Source organism: Lepisosteus platostomus, chromosome 2 (assembly GCF_059453375.1).
Source record: "Lepisosteus platostomus isolate fLepPlt1 chromosome 2, fLepPlt1.hap1, whole genome shotgun sequence".
NCBI lineage: Eukaryota > Metazoa > Chordata > Actinopteri > Semionotiformes > Lepisosteidae > Lepisosteus > Lepisosteus platostomus.
This window is the reverse complement of record NC_142612.1, coordinates 77,188,063-77,201,848: the sequence shown is the minus strand read 5'-3', so window position 1 is coordinate 77,201,848 and position 13,786 is coordinate 77,188,063. Positions and strand designations below refer to the sequence as shown.

General features: G+C 36.5%; 2 protein-coding genes across 3 annotated transcripts; both read right to left on the bottom strand.

Moving 5' to 3' along the window:
* Positions 1 to 23: 23 nt before the first annotated feature.
* LOC148677236 (extracellular calcium-sensing receptor-like) lies at positions 24 to 7,636 on the bottom strand. 2 transcript variants are annotated; one of them, XM_088619498.1, is made up of 4 exons: positions 7,347 to 7,636; positions 5,379 to 5,606; positions 4,816 to 4,939; positions 24 to 376 (listed from the first exon to the last, which is right to left on the bottom strand). In XM_088619498.1, exons 1-4 carry the CDS (start codon positions 7,605 to 7,607, stop codon positions 228 to 230), a joined length of 762 nt encoding a protein of 253 aa, XP_088475624.1. In that variant the 5' UTR covers positions 7,608 to 7,636; the 3' UTR covers positions 24 to 227. The 2 variants fall into 2 exon arrangements, with proteins under 2 accessions (XP_088475624.1, XP_088475613.1); XM_088619487.1 differs by lacking the exon at positions 24 to 376 and adding an exon at positions 3,215 to 4,560.
* LOC148677237 (vomeronasal type-2 receptor 1-like) lies at positions 5,641 to 6,676 on the bottom strand (the record flags this gene model as incomplete). The annotated part of the gene is made up of 2 exons (XM_088644172.1): positions 6,664 to 6,676; positions 5,641 to 6,548 (listed from the first exon to the last, which is right to left on the bottom strand). Coding segments are annotated over exons 1-2 (921 nt in total), but the record flags the coding sequence as incomplete, so codon positions are not given.
* Positions 7,637 to 13,786: the final 6,150 nt, after the last annotated feature.

The following is a 13,786-nucleotide window of genomic DNA, read 5'->3' as shown; positions in this document are numbered from 1 at the left end:
AATAGCTATGGTGATAAAGATAACTTTGTTCTATTGCATTTAAACCTACTGTAGGTAGTCTAAATCAATGCCCAGATGGAAGGAGGTCAAATTCACTGTACAAGGGGTGATCATGACAGTTATATTATATTGGTGCTTCTCGTTGAGAGACTCCATCTTTAAGGATCTGGAGCTGTCGACAATCTGTCATTTGACAAGGAACAGCTGTGAGTAATCTTACAGCAGTATTAGAAATAGGATTCACCTGCCTGCCTCCAGAGTGACAGACAGGAGAGCTGGCAGGACACACAGAGGAAGCACAAGAGTGCTCTCCTGTCGCATATGCTGTGAGGTTGATCGCAGGTTTGAAGAAGCTGGCATTCAGCAAGGTTGTCCCCTGCGTGTGAATGAAAAGCAGATGGTATTCAGCCAGGCTGATCACTACAGTACATGTTGTGATCTGGAAGGCTAGCAGGCAAAACAATACAAGTTACTCATCACTTTCCTTGGAACGGACTGTAGAAAAAGTGTCAGTTCCAGAGGGAATTGGGAGTTTAAAAGTCCTGCCGCACAACTTTAAAGCTAACCTGTTCTAAAGGCAGGGCTTTTAAACTCCCAAATCCCACAGGAATGTCTGTGGAACTGTGTGGCTGCCTGTGTGATTACAATGTAATCAATTGTAATTTACATGCTACACCATGTGCTGCACCCTGAAGCTCCATGATTGCCAGAATTGCAAAGGCAATGGCGTATGCCAACGCAATGTTGATGAGCAGACTGATGGGGCTGGCAGTTGCAATGGCTGGTGCAGAGCACAGTCTTACTGTGCACTGAACGTCTGTGGGATGTGAAACACCGCCAGTGGGGTGATACTGTATAATGGACGCCCACCAGCCATACCTTGATGGTGCAATGTGCACTCTGTGGATCAGATCATCCTGCCACCCTTCCATTTCTTTGCAGAATTAAATGGGAAATTGATAATCCATTTGCTGAGCAATATATTGCCATAGAGCTACTTGGAACAAGTCTTCAAGGGACTGCTAGAGCCACAAGTTGTGCATTGATAAAATTAAGTTTGTACTCCACAGAAGTCACACTGTCAAACATAGTGCCCAAATGCATATTTTTTAAAGGTTACAATAAGCATATTCATAAACACAATGCTCTTTGTGCTTCTAAATTCTTTTATTTACAGACATGACATGATGAAGGTGCAGTGTCAATCTTTTCTTCAAATGATCATTCCAAAGTCAAACAAACGAGAACAACAAAATGGCCACCAACAGTAATGCAAAAGTCAAGTGAAGGCAAGATGACCACAAACGTGTGCTTGTCAGCAGGTCCAAATAATTAAAAATGAACTTCTGGAAAGCCATGCTTCTGTATTTGGGTCATGGTTTAATTTATATCTTATATATTCTCATATACTGTTTTGGTAAACCACTGGTTTAATGGACTTATAAGGGGAAAGGGTGTCCATTACTGTTGAATGCCCATGATGACACTATTACAGTACATGAGGAAAAAAATAAATATACTATATAAGTGCTATATATCATAACAATTGAAATAAACAGGATAAGTGCGTTTGTATCATACATATACAAAATGTGCTACAGCATACCAAATATTAATAACACCAATTGTAAGCAATTGACCTATGCCTCCAGGGTACCATCGATATTTCCTGAATTTTAAACGTATGCGATATTTATTTTATTTTTACTTACTTTTTTTGCATATTGTTAACATTTTAGTGTATTTTTTTTAAAAAAAATATTTTATTAACTTTGTTAAAGCATAGGAAACACAAACAACACCCATCGAGATTAATTTGACATCGGTACTCTTTTCAGTACATAACTTAACAATATTTTACATTCGGTGTGCTGTATGTTAATACTCATTTGTACTCGAGTTTCTTCTATCTGGCCGTTTCTAAGAATAAAACCTTGTCCATTATTTTGAGGAAAGGCAGGTATTTACACACGAAATTCAGCAGATTTCATTAAAATCAAGTCTGTTAAACTGAGGGTTAATTTTACATGAAATCTTTAAATATATAAATGTTTAATTACATTGAATATGCATATGTATATTAAGGTTGTAATGGTTGTTCCTCAAGTCTCCTGAATATGCCAACAGCCAGATGTAACGTTTTCACTTGCCAGAACTATAATCTGTAACTTTTTTCTAAAGTAATTCTGGCCTGGAGAATTAACTGCCGTTAACGCCAAAATACATACAGTACGCTTTTTCCTTCTCGCCTTCTTGCATGGGGACAAAGGGAGTTTATAGGACCGCCTACCCGGAGTTTGAAGAGGGAAAGTATCCAAACTGATTAATATTGTTTAAGAAACTGAGGTACAAGGTCTTTTTGAACCTCTTTAAAATGAATAAAGCAGCTTAGTATGATAGCTAAGAATACTACTACTAAAAAGAAAAAAAAACTATTAAAAATGATTTATGTCCTTCAAAACTCACATTTAAAAACTTTATTTAAGTGTGTGTTTTGAAGGACTGCAAGAACAAGATTTACAGTAACAAAAAAGTGTAAAAATATCTGAAAAGTTATCAGCTTAAAAAAGTCTTAAAGCTTGTCTTTATGAATAATGATGATTAGAATGCAGCAGAATGAAATACAGGTAGTTCTTGATTTGTGCAGGAGCATTAATTTGAAAAAGGAAAGCTCAAAAACTCAGAAATGTAAAATTTAGTATGAATAATAATAGTGCATTTAAACAGGGGATGCATTCTGGTTACACTTCCTGTACGAGGGGTAAACTATCACACACATTTACACAACAATCACACACATTTATTCAAATAAGATGCTGTAGTATAATTAGACCCAGTTTTAAACTTAATGCTTGTTAATGTTTATCAATTTAATATAAAACACAAGTAATGATTGGTGTGGAAAATGCAAGAGTCGTGTGCCCGTACAGCTATCTGTAGTGCTTTTACTCTCAGTGATATTTTAGAGAAATGTTTTAGTATATTTTAAAGTCTTGCAAGTAACTGCAAATATTGTTAGATGACAATTAATTGTAGACTCTTTTATTTAATCAGTTTATTTATTGAATCTTAAGATTGATGGATATGTTTTTCAGAAATTATTGTAAAACAGCGACCATTTGTTTTAGTTTTTCTTTATTTTATTCACACAGTATCCTGTTAAAGGTTTTATTTTATTTTTTTCTTAGATTTTATTTTGATTATAAACATAAGGTACATAACAAAAGACATTTTGTTTTGTTTTCCTGAGCACTGACTAGCATGTAAAAGTGAGAAATAACTTGTTCTAAATTGAAAAAAACGGTATGTTGGAGTTTTATAAATCACAGGCTACCTGTATTTGGCAAGTCCAATATAATTCCAAATAGATCTCTTTCAAAATGTAGAAATATGTTAAAATTCAAATCAAATTGTGCTGTTCATTTCTTTTTATTTAATATTGGCAGTTCAAAAAAGATCTTCAAAATTAAGCAATTATAAAATGTGTTTTATCTATAATTTAAATCCGATCCATCTTCTGCCCTTTTCAATATTACATTTAAATATTGAGCAAAGTAACTATTTAATTCAAAAAGCAAAGCAACTTTTTAAGGCACAGTAGTCCACTTACTGTATATTATGGACAGTACAAATGCAGACAACAATGTTAGAGTGATTTTGAGACAATTTTACCCATCAGGTGTTTTTTGGTATTTTGTTCAGGTTTTAACAAAATAATGTAACATTTTGGCATAAAAATACAGAAAAGTAGCCCATAACTTGAAGCTAAAATAGCAAATATTTCCACAGCTACTGTAAATTTTCCTGGAGAGCTGATGTACGCTGGGATAAAGGTGATCCAGACAGCACAGAATATGAGCATGCTGAATGTGATGAATTTGGCTTCATTGAAGTTATCAGGCAGATTCCGAGCCAGGAAAGCGAGCACAAAGCACATGGCAGAGAGGAATCCTATATACCCTAACACAGCCCAGAATGCACCTGCAGATCCCAGGTCACACTCCAGAATGATTCTCTCTGCATAGTATTTCATGTTCTTGTTAGGAAAAGGAGGAGACATTATCAACCAAAGAACACAAATCAAGACCTGTACAATTGTGAAAGCAAGAACACTTAACCTTTGCTGTGTGGGGCCAAACCATTTCATAATGTTATTGCCTGGCAGTGTAGCCCTAAAGGCCATTAACACCACTATTGTTTTCCCCAGAACACAAGAGATGCACAGGACAAATGTGATCCCAAATGCTGTGTGGCGCAACATACAGGACCAGTCAGAGGGCTGGCCAATGAAAGTAAGTGAACAGAGGAAACACAGTGTCAATGAAAAGAGCAGAAGGAAACTCAGTTCAGAGTTATTGGCTTTAACAATTGGAGTAGATCTGTGGTGGAAAAAAATAAGAGCTATCACAATGGTTATGCTGCTTCCCAAAACAGAACAAGTAACTAGAAGTACTCCCATTAATTCTCCAAAAGATAAAAACTCAATATTTTTTAAGACACATTGAGCTCTTTGTTCATTCGATCTGTATTCCATGGGACACCTCGAGCACTGTACTGAATCTGAAAATAAATTTGAAATAAAACAAAAAATGTCATTTTTAATGTTTTTTTTCCATATGAGGTTCACAGTATTTAAAACAGCATGACATTTTAAACTATAGGTAAATGAAAAAATGAATATTGGTTATTTTAGATTATTTTATGTCAGTTCTCTACGTTTGTCAGACTTGAAAAATCAAGCAAGACTGTAAGGTATCAAATGAGGGGACATCATAAGGCTCACTTAACATATTAAAGTCAAATTATGCAACTTACCTGTTACATTACTGAACTCCCCCTCTGCACAGGGGATGCAGACGAAGCAGCAGACTGGCTTCCCTTTCTCAATGGCCTTACGAGTCCCTGGAAGGCAACTCTCACTGCAGACCGATCTTGGCACCTGAAATCCAGATTAAGTGTTCAAAATTATTTTGAAATGCGGTTTTGGAATACATTTCATTTGTACAATAGTGGCAAACATTCATATTTCTTATTTAGCTACAGTGAAATAATGCTTCATCTGTACTACTTTGGCCCCCCTTAAAAATGGTCAGTACTGTACAGTATGTACAGCTTCTAAAGAAGATCATTTGGAATAATTGTATCAGTTTTTGTGAGTAGGTCTACAGTACCAGTATGGTAAATACTGTATGACAATTTTCATATCGGTATAATCTGCATTTTAGGATCTTGGCATATAGTACAGTATGTTTTAAGATTTCTCCCCCACAAAATCACAGAGATGCAATATATTTTTGTCTCCCACTATATTTGCTCTTTATTTTAGCATGGGAAGGATATGTTTTCAGACAGTATGAAAAAGTGAGTGAATACATTACCTTATTTTGATCACCTGTCCACACAGGCCTGATGTCATTCATTATAAACTGCTGTCCTTCTGGTAAAGAGCCATCATATAGACCAATAGTCTGAAATATTGTAATTCCTTCCTTATTAGGCTGCCAGTTTATTAGTGTGTACCGAGCTGCTGGATCCCCATTTTTATCAAAATAGATCTTCTCTCCATCCCTGGTGGTGAAGTTAACGTTTGTCAGGTAATGCAACACCTAGAAGAAAGCAAGCAGTTATCAGTAGCAGATGGAGTTGTGTTTGGTTCTTAATAATGCAGAGTATAACATAACTGATTACCTGCCAAGGTTCTATATTGTGTTTATTTGCACATGTATTTCCATGGAATGGTCCTTGGCCATTTCCACACATGAAAAGGCTGTGTAATGCATGAGCTATAGCATACACTGCTTTATACACATTATATGTCATCCGCAGTTGTGACACATCTGTATATTGGTTATTAATTCCCTCTAGGGTCTCTTTTCCTGTGCATGGCTCAATACTGGAGTCCTTGTGAGGAGTTAGACTACAGCTGAAAAAACTCTCCCAGAACTCATTCAAGCCAGTGTTTCCAGTTGTGTTTGATGGACGGGCATTCAGAATAAATTCTTTTAGTCCTGGTATTTCTGCATTTGGAATCGCGAAGCCAATGGCTCCACCCAGGACTTTAGTGCCCATCTCTGACGCAATGAGTCTCTCAGCAATCCAGGATTCACTGCCCACCCACTGGAACTCTGTGACATTCTGAATAAATAGTTCTTTTACCAAAACTTCTATGTCTATATAAGACGTAAAAGCAACGATAACTCTTGAAGTTGACTTTTTCACAATGTCTACAACTTTAAGAAATTTCTCTCTAGGATCAGTTCTGTAAATGGCTTCTGAATATTCAATACAGATCCCCTCCTGCTGAGCAGCTTGTATAAATGTAGCCATCCCACTGTTGCCATAATCATTATCACTTCTAATGGCCCCGACCCAGGTCCATCCAAAGTGCTTCACAAGCTTTGCCAGGGCTCTGCTTTGGTAATAATCACTGGGAATTGTCCTGAAGAAGCTGGGAAACTCCTTTCTGTTACTGAGACAGGCACAGGTAGCAAAATGACTTACCTGAAGCAAAGAAAGTTTTGGTAAAAGAAATGGAAGGATGTAAGTGTCTCAATTGTTAATATGATTATAAGAAAACATTTTAAATATTATGGAAGAAAAAAAAAGAAAGAAATAACAAGCAACCGTATGAAACACATACAATATAGTAAACTAAACACATACAGCTGTTTGCCATAGTTATAAGTTAAATTAATTATTTTACAAGTACTGCACATCCTAAATCATTTACGTCTATTAATGGCAATTCGATTGTTATAATCTTTAACAAACTTTTACAAAATATGTTTAGCAAAGTAGAAGATAGTTCAGTATTCACAACTATATTATACAGGAACTTATTTCATGCTGAAAAGCGAAGAAAGAAAACACAATGTTTCGGCCGTGGAGCCTGAAGAAGGCTTGTTTCCTTGCAGCCTACACATGCTGATGCAGCTACCCACCTGAACGATATTATACATGAAGTTTTTAGAGTAGGTGGAATGGGTTAAAAATAACTAGAAAACTATACAACTGAAAAAGAATCAGATTTGCATGTTGACTATTTTTGCATTTTAAATGTTTTTAAATTGTTTTAAATTTTTGCAGGTTTAAATGTATTTCAGGATTTGATTTTTAGATTTAAGTCCTTCAGCTGCTGGTCTACTACTGAAGAAAGATATTTGTCCAAAATGACACCAAAAAATCACAATATCAAAATAAAATACACTTTTTAAACATTTAGGCCTTGAGTTCAACATAATGACTTCCTCTTATTTCTGGGTTTTAATGTACTGTATGTTGGTAAATTAGGACAGATATGTTTAATCCTATGCAGTAATTTTCTAAGTTCAATAAAGATTTCTCACCACGGGTATGTGAAAAGGTCCAACAGTTGCTGCAATTCCTATTGTAAGAGTCGAACTGGACTGTCCTATGATGGCATGGACTGAAGATGATTTGGTGCAGGACTGGTCTGTGATAAATCCTTTTTCCTGCCCGTTCATTAAATCTAATGATGCTTTTATAGACAATGGTATTGAACGACAAGCCTCATATATCTTATAGCCCAGGGAAACAGCAGGAAGCATGTCTGATCTGTTGTTGATTTCTTCAATAGCAAAGATCATTGTTTGTGCATATTGTAATTCTCCAGGATTTAATCTGCAGGGAAAATGCTTTCAGTAATTTAACATTAGTGAATTAGTGATAAAGGCAACAAAGAAAGGACAAAAGTAGTAAATTAAGTATTAATAAGTAATAATATTAACAATTCAATACTAGCAGTTTTGGAAACATTACTAATTATTCATATTCCTTTTTAAAAATGATATACAGTATATATTTATTTTATCACTTCAAAACCACTTACCCTTCACACTGGATGTGTCCTGGGTTGACTTTAAATGTTGGTTTAACAAGAATGGGATTTTTATGGAATGAAAAAATTCCTCCTATTGTGATGTCACCTTCTTTGGAGAACTGAAGCAGTTCTTGTGTTCCATATTGCTGACAAACAGGCTTTTCAGCTCTTGAGAAAACAGCAATTAGCACTACTTCTGCAAGCAGCAACATTGCAAATGGTTTCTGACCTGTCCAGGGACAAACTGCTGTTGTTCAAGGCACTTACAGTATATACTCCACTCCAATTCTCAATTGAGACAATTGAGTCACTAGGTTCCAAGCCTTGATTCTCAGAGGCGTGTTCAAATTCTTAATCTGCCCTAGGACAGAGAGCAAAAAAATAACAATATAGGATCCCAATAGTATATTTATCAACTAATAATTGTGCACATTCATACACATATTTCATACTTCACCTCTTCTAACAATTAATCTTAATTTATCAGAATTAAATCAGTCATTTTCAGCATTATGTTATTTTGCTCTAACAATAATCTTTAACACAACATACAGTATACAGTAGCACTACATTAATGCATTATCTATAGCTATTTTTTCTCCTCACTAAAGTCACACCCAACATTTTTGGGTATGTACTGTATATACTTGCAAATTGTTATTTTGTTAACTTAAAACTTATCAAGAATGTGTTTTTAAGATAAGAATAAATATAAACCCCTTTAGGTGGTACTGTAAGTATCTAATTGTTCTACATATCTCATCAACGCCTTGGTTGGGTTTTTCCTTTATCCCTTTGTGTAAAGACGTAGCTCCTGTTTTCAGTTTTAAAGGCCCTTTCATGCAATAGATTCAAGCCAGGCCCTTAACAAGGTTGCAAGTATCCATAGCTTTAGCCGGACACCTGTTTTTGTATGAACTTATGAATAATATAAAAATAAACTGAAATTTTATTGAATTTGTACAATTTATTTTGCATATTATTGTACATGCACTAAGATACATAAAATCAGTGAATTATTACTTTATAGGAATAAAATATTTTGTCAAATTCCTAAATTTAAGGAATGCCTTAAATTGTACAGTAGATTTTATTTGTAGTTCATAACAAAAGTTTGGGAAAAGAACAAGCCCTCATTCCCTCCTGAACACTGTCTTGGATTTAACCACCAACATTGCTACTCCACCCTAATGCTTTCAAGAATGCTTCCTAAACTTGGTTTTCAAATTAACCGCTACCCTAATTTTCAACATTTTCCAAAGTTCTGCTGAAGCCATCAGTTATTCATGGCAGAATTACAAATCCTGAGCCAACCCCTTCCCACTGATGCTGCTCAAATACTAATTCTGTATCCGGCCACTAGCAGTCTGAATTCAAACAAGAGATTTGATTGATAAAAAACTACTAAATCTGGATTTAACTAGACTTTAGTTCTCCAACATATCTATCACTACGAGTTACTTGTATTTAAGACAAACAAAATTCAAGCTATTTAAATTAATCAAAACTTAATAAGAGAACCATGCTTTCAGCTAAATATCATTCTGAATATGAAGAGCCTTCATTTTCAGTTCCAAAAGACCATTGCTAATCAGTCCTTAACATTCATAGATGGGTTTGAGGCAAACATTGCATTCAGTTCAATCTGCTGAAATTGTGTTACAGGTTGGCAGATTCTTGACTAAGCATCCAAACCATTCGGTGTAAGCTTGGGATTAAATACCTACTAACTAATCAAAATCGCCTCATCTCACTTATAATATTTCTTGTGTTCTTATTGTTTTGTATGAATGTACCTGCATATGGAGCTTCATACTGTTGCCAAAGTTCTGAGTTCTCCTTTTCATTCAGTTTCTAGAATAACCTGAGTGTAGAAAAGGTTCTATAGTGGTTGTTATGTAGTCATCTAGTGTTCTGATGCCATGATACTCCCTCAACCATGTCTGATGGTCACAATTGGTTTCCTCCATTATACTGTATATGCAGTGTTTGGTTTAGAATAATAATAATAATTGCTTATATATAGTGCTTTTCTGGACACTCCACTTATAGGTAATGGGGACTCCCCTCCACCACCACCAATGTGCAGCATCCACCTGGATGATGCGACGGCAGCCATAGTGCGCCAGAACGCTCACCACACATCAGCTATCAGTGGGGAAGAAAGCAGAGTAATGTAGCCAATTCATAGAGGGGGATTATTAGGCGACCATGATTGGTAAGGGCCAATGGAAATTTGGCCAGGGCGCCGGGGTGACACCCCTACTCTTTTCGAGAAACGCCCTGGGATTTTTAATGACCACAGAGAGTCATGACCTCAGTTTTACGTCTCATCCGAAGGACGGCGCCTGTTTACAGTATAGTGTCCCCATCACTATACTGGGGCATTAGGACCCACATGGACCACAGAGTGAGCGCCGCCTGTTGGCCTCACTAACACCTCTTCCAGCAGCAACCATAGTTTTTCCCAGGAGGTCTCCCATCCAGGTACTGACCAGGCTCACACCCGCTTAGCTTCAGTGGGTTGCCAGTTGTGAGTTGCAGGGTGATATGGCTGCTGGCCGTATTCATATTCTGAATGTTCTTAGACAGATATGTTAAAAGTTAAATTCCAGCCATAATGAGAAACTTGTGTGGCAAAGTGGCAAAAACCTGAAAATGTTTTACATTTAGCCAAGTCAAAGTCTGGATTTTTACCCCATTAAAATGTTAAAACAGGACTTGAAGTGAACTGTTCATGGAAGGAAGCCCTCAGATGTCACTGACTCAAGGCACTTCTATAGGAAGGATTGGGCCAACACACATAAATCTCAATGTGAGCAACTGATAAACAGTTACACAGTTCACATACTTATTCACAACTTATTAACATGAAGATTGTGAATCATTTATTGTAGGATCATTTTGTTAAATAATCCAAATAAAGCTTATGCTATTGTGTTATACACAATGACATATCATGGTATCACATTGATATCAGTTTATTGTAATACTTAAAACTGTGTGAATTTTAAAACTGCACAAATACTCCCTAACACGCTCAAACCAATGTTTTCAGGGTGTATAATGGACCAATTAACACTGTAACAGCTAATCCAGCACTTTAAGTAAATATCTGTGGCAGAATCTGGAATATAAAATCTAGATTTATAATAGTTTGTTTTTGCTGAGGGCTTCTGGGTGAATCCCAAATGTACTACTTTTTATAAGTTTAAGGTTAATGATGGGGGAGAGTTTTTCTTGACTAGCTTTTGTAGTGTGCTCACACGAGGCACCAGTTCTGTAGGGTTTGGGCGTTTATGGGGACAATTATTAATTGTAGCCGTAAATCACAAAATGATTCTTTTAATGGCTTTAGAATCCAACCATGGGGTATAACTCAAACAACGCACACACACAGGTACTAATACACAAGAATACATTTAGTAACACATAACATATGCATATAAACCTAACAGATTTTATCGAGAGGGTTATCAGAATACAAAAGGTATATATTCAAAGAGTTACACATATCAAGAGGACATACGTTCGGTATATCATTCATTTAGACCGTTTTGTAAATGAACTTGGTCACAACTTCTACACTAGATACTCAAAACAAATACATAACTCTTAGGAATTAAATTTATATCAACTGGTTGGGATAACAATTGAATTCTCGAGCAGTAATGCAGTGAAGTTGAATACTCATCCAATCTCTGGGGATTCAGATCTCCTGCAGGCACAAAGAAGCAGTTGCAGGCTTGTTGCTGTCCAATCGGCGCTCTCTGGCTAGGTGCCAGGCTGTGCTGTGCGGCTTGCGACGGTACGCTGCTGATGCTCTCTGAAGACTGCTAGTTAGTTTTGGCTTTAACTAGCAAAGTTGTGCTCAGGAGAAAAGATGACTGTGGGTCCCAGCAGGTCAGGAAGAAGACCGGTTCGTTCCTGATGAAGCGCTAGTTCTGAATAGTGATTCAGCTGTCCACAGTTCCGACCTGTTCACGAGGCTTGCTGCTGATGCTAACCTCGGGTGGATCCTCTGGTTACTCGTGGCAACCTCCGCTCTCGACTCTTAGAACAAAGGAAAGTTCTGGCACTCGGACACACTGGCCATTACATGGTTGTCCGGGCTGAGTCTCAGGATGGTCAGGAGGCGCGCTGCGAGAATGTCCTGCCCTTGGGAGCCTTTAGAATTCTCCTACTGGAATAGTCCACTACAGGCTCTCTGTGTTGCCTGGTTTTACCTGGAGGAACTTCAGCTCATTCATTGGCTAAAAGTTTAATGGGCATCAGAGACCCACGTGGATTACTCGGCCCTACCAGTCCCTGATTGGTTGATCAAGGTGAGATATGAGTCACTTACTCCTGACACTTAGGAATCCAGTCCAGATGTCCATCTGACACTCCCTAGAGTGACAGGCGCCAATGGATGACCATTGATCATGATAGCCAGGCTTAGCTAAGTGTATCCCCGTTTGGGAGCTGTCCCTTATCAAAAGAAAACATCTTTAAATCAGCCTGCATGAATAGCTTCTCTGTGGCTGCACCACAGAGATGAAGAGAGAGATGGGGCCTCATTTGGGAAAGCACAGCAACACTTAATTCTGTCTTATTAACAAACATTGCCGCTACACTTTTCTACATTTAGGCCGATTGAGGCCTTCTGTACATTTGCTAAAATACAGTAGATGTGGACAAGTGCTCTTGTATTCAGCCAGGAACTTTATTGGCTGAGGAAAACTACATTCCCACGAACACTGTCTTTTTCCCTTAAAATTAATGCACTACTGTGCAAAGATTGTAGGCATTTGGTTTTTTTTGTTTTATTTTCCTTTACTATTTTCCCTTATTTGCACAAAAACACAATTATGTGGCAAACTCACAAAGAAAGATATGGTAGGAGTAATAAGGAAAACTTGACAATGAGTCAATTAAGTTTAGTAACTCTGATGGAATAGCAACAACAACACTTCATATTGACTGTTCATATGTAAATTACCTTGAATTGCTTTAATCACATTTTTGGAAGATTCTGATCAGTGTGAATCAATGATCGCTAAATGTCAAGTTTAGTTTCTTCCCACCTTACCTAAGCTTATTGTTAATATGTCACAGTTGTAATGCTAGAAAACACTAGTGGAGGCCTTATGTAAGTCATTAATGCTCTTAATATCCATAAATTCTTAGTACAGATTGTGTCTAGAATTTTGCGTGACAGTGTACTGTGTGTATATGTTTTAAGAAAGTTAGTGACGGAATAATATTTGAGATACAAAGGTAAACCAAAGAAAATTACAATTACGGAAGTGATTCCATTGTCTTTTTTGGTGGCCTCATACTGTAGATAAACAGGAAACCAAGCTGTTTAGGATTTATGGACTGTTTCTTCCTAAGATCCTCAATGTCTACACTGCTCATCACTGTCAGTGTAGACATGTCATTTTTTTCAGATGCCAACTCAAGTCACTTACACTTACATTAGGTCCATCCATCTCATTTAGTAAAGTGATGCAGGAGTGCTGATAAAATATTATTAAATAATTATTAAAATATTACAAATAACAAAAAATGATTTCTGAATTGCCAGAAAAAAAAATCTGGTCACATCAAAAGAAGCCCCCCAGACAGAGTCACGGCCTGGCCCATTCTAGAAATATTTAGCTACTCTTTTCTAGTCCTTGCCAAGATGGAAGAATAAATGTATTGGTGAGAAGCCAACATTTTAACCTATTTTATCAGTTATTATCCACATTTATTTACAAAGAAATTATTTTCCATATATAAATAGATGTTTAATTTTATTCTGTGGTAAGATATCAGCAATGCTATTACCCATACCCCAATGAAACCCTCACACATTGCTCACCTGCCTGAAATAATATATTAATAATAAATACATATTATTAATATATTAATATATATTAATAATATTAATATAAAAATAATACATAATATTCAATATAA

Bases quoted from the DNA above. Each gene is read 5' to 3' on its own strand.
- LOC148677236 (XM_088619487.1), bottom strand. From the start codon at position 7,607: ATGATCTTTGCTATTGAAGAAATCAACAACAGATCAGACATGCTTCCT. The intron at 5,607-7,346 runs GTGAGAAATCTT...GCTTTCTTCTAG, and splicing joins GACCTTTTCACATACCCGTG to GTGTTGCATTACCTGACAAA. The intron at 4,561-4,815 runs GTAAGTTGCATA...ATTTATTTTCAG, and splicing joins GGAGTTCAGTAATGTAACAG to ATTCAGTACAGTGCTCGAGG.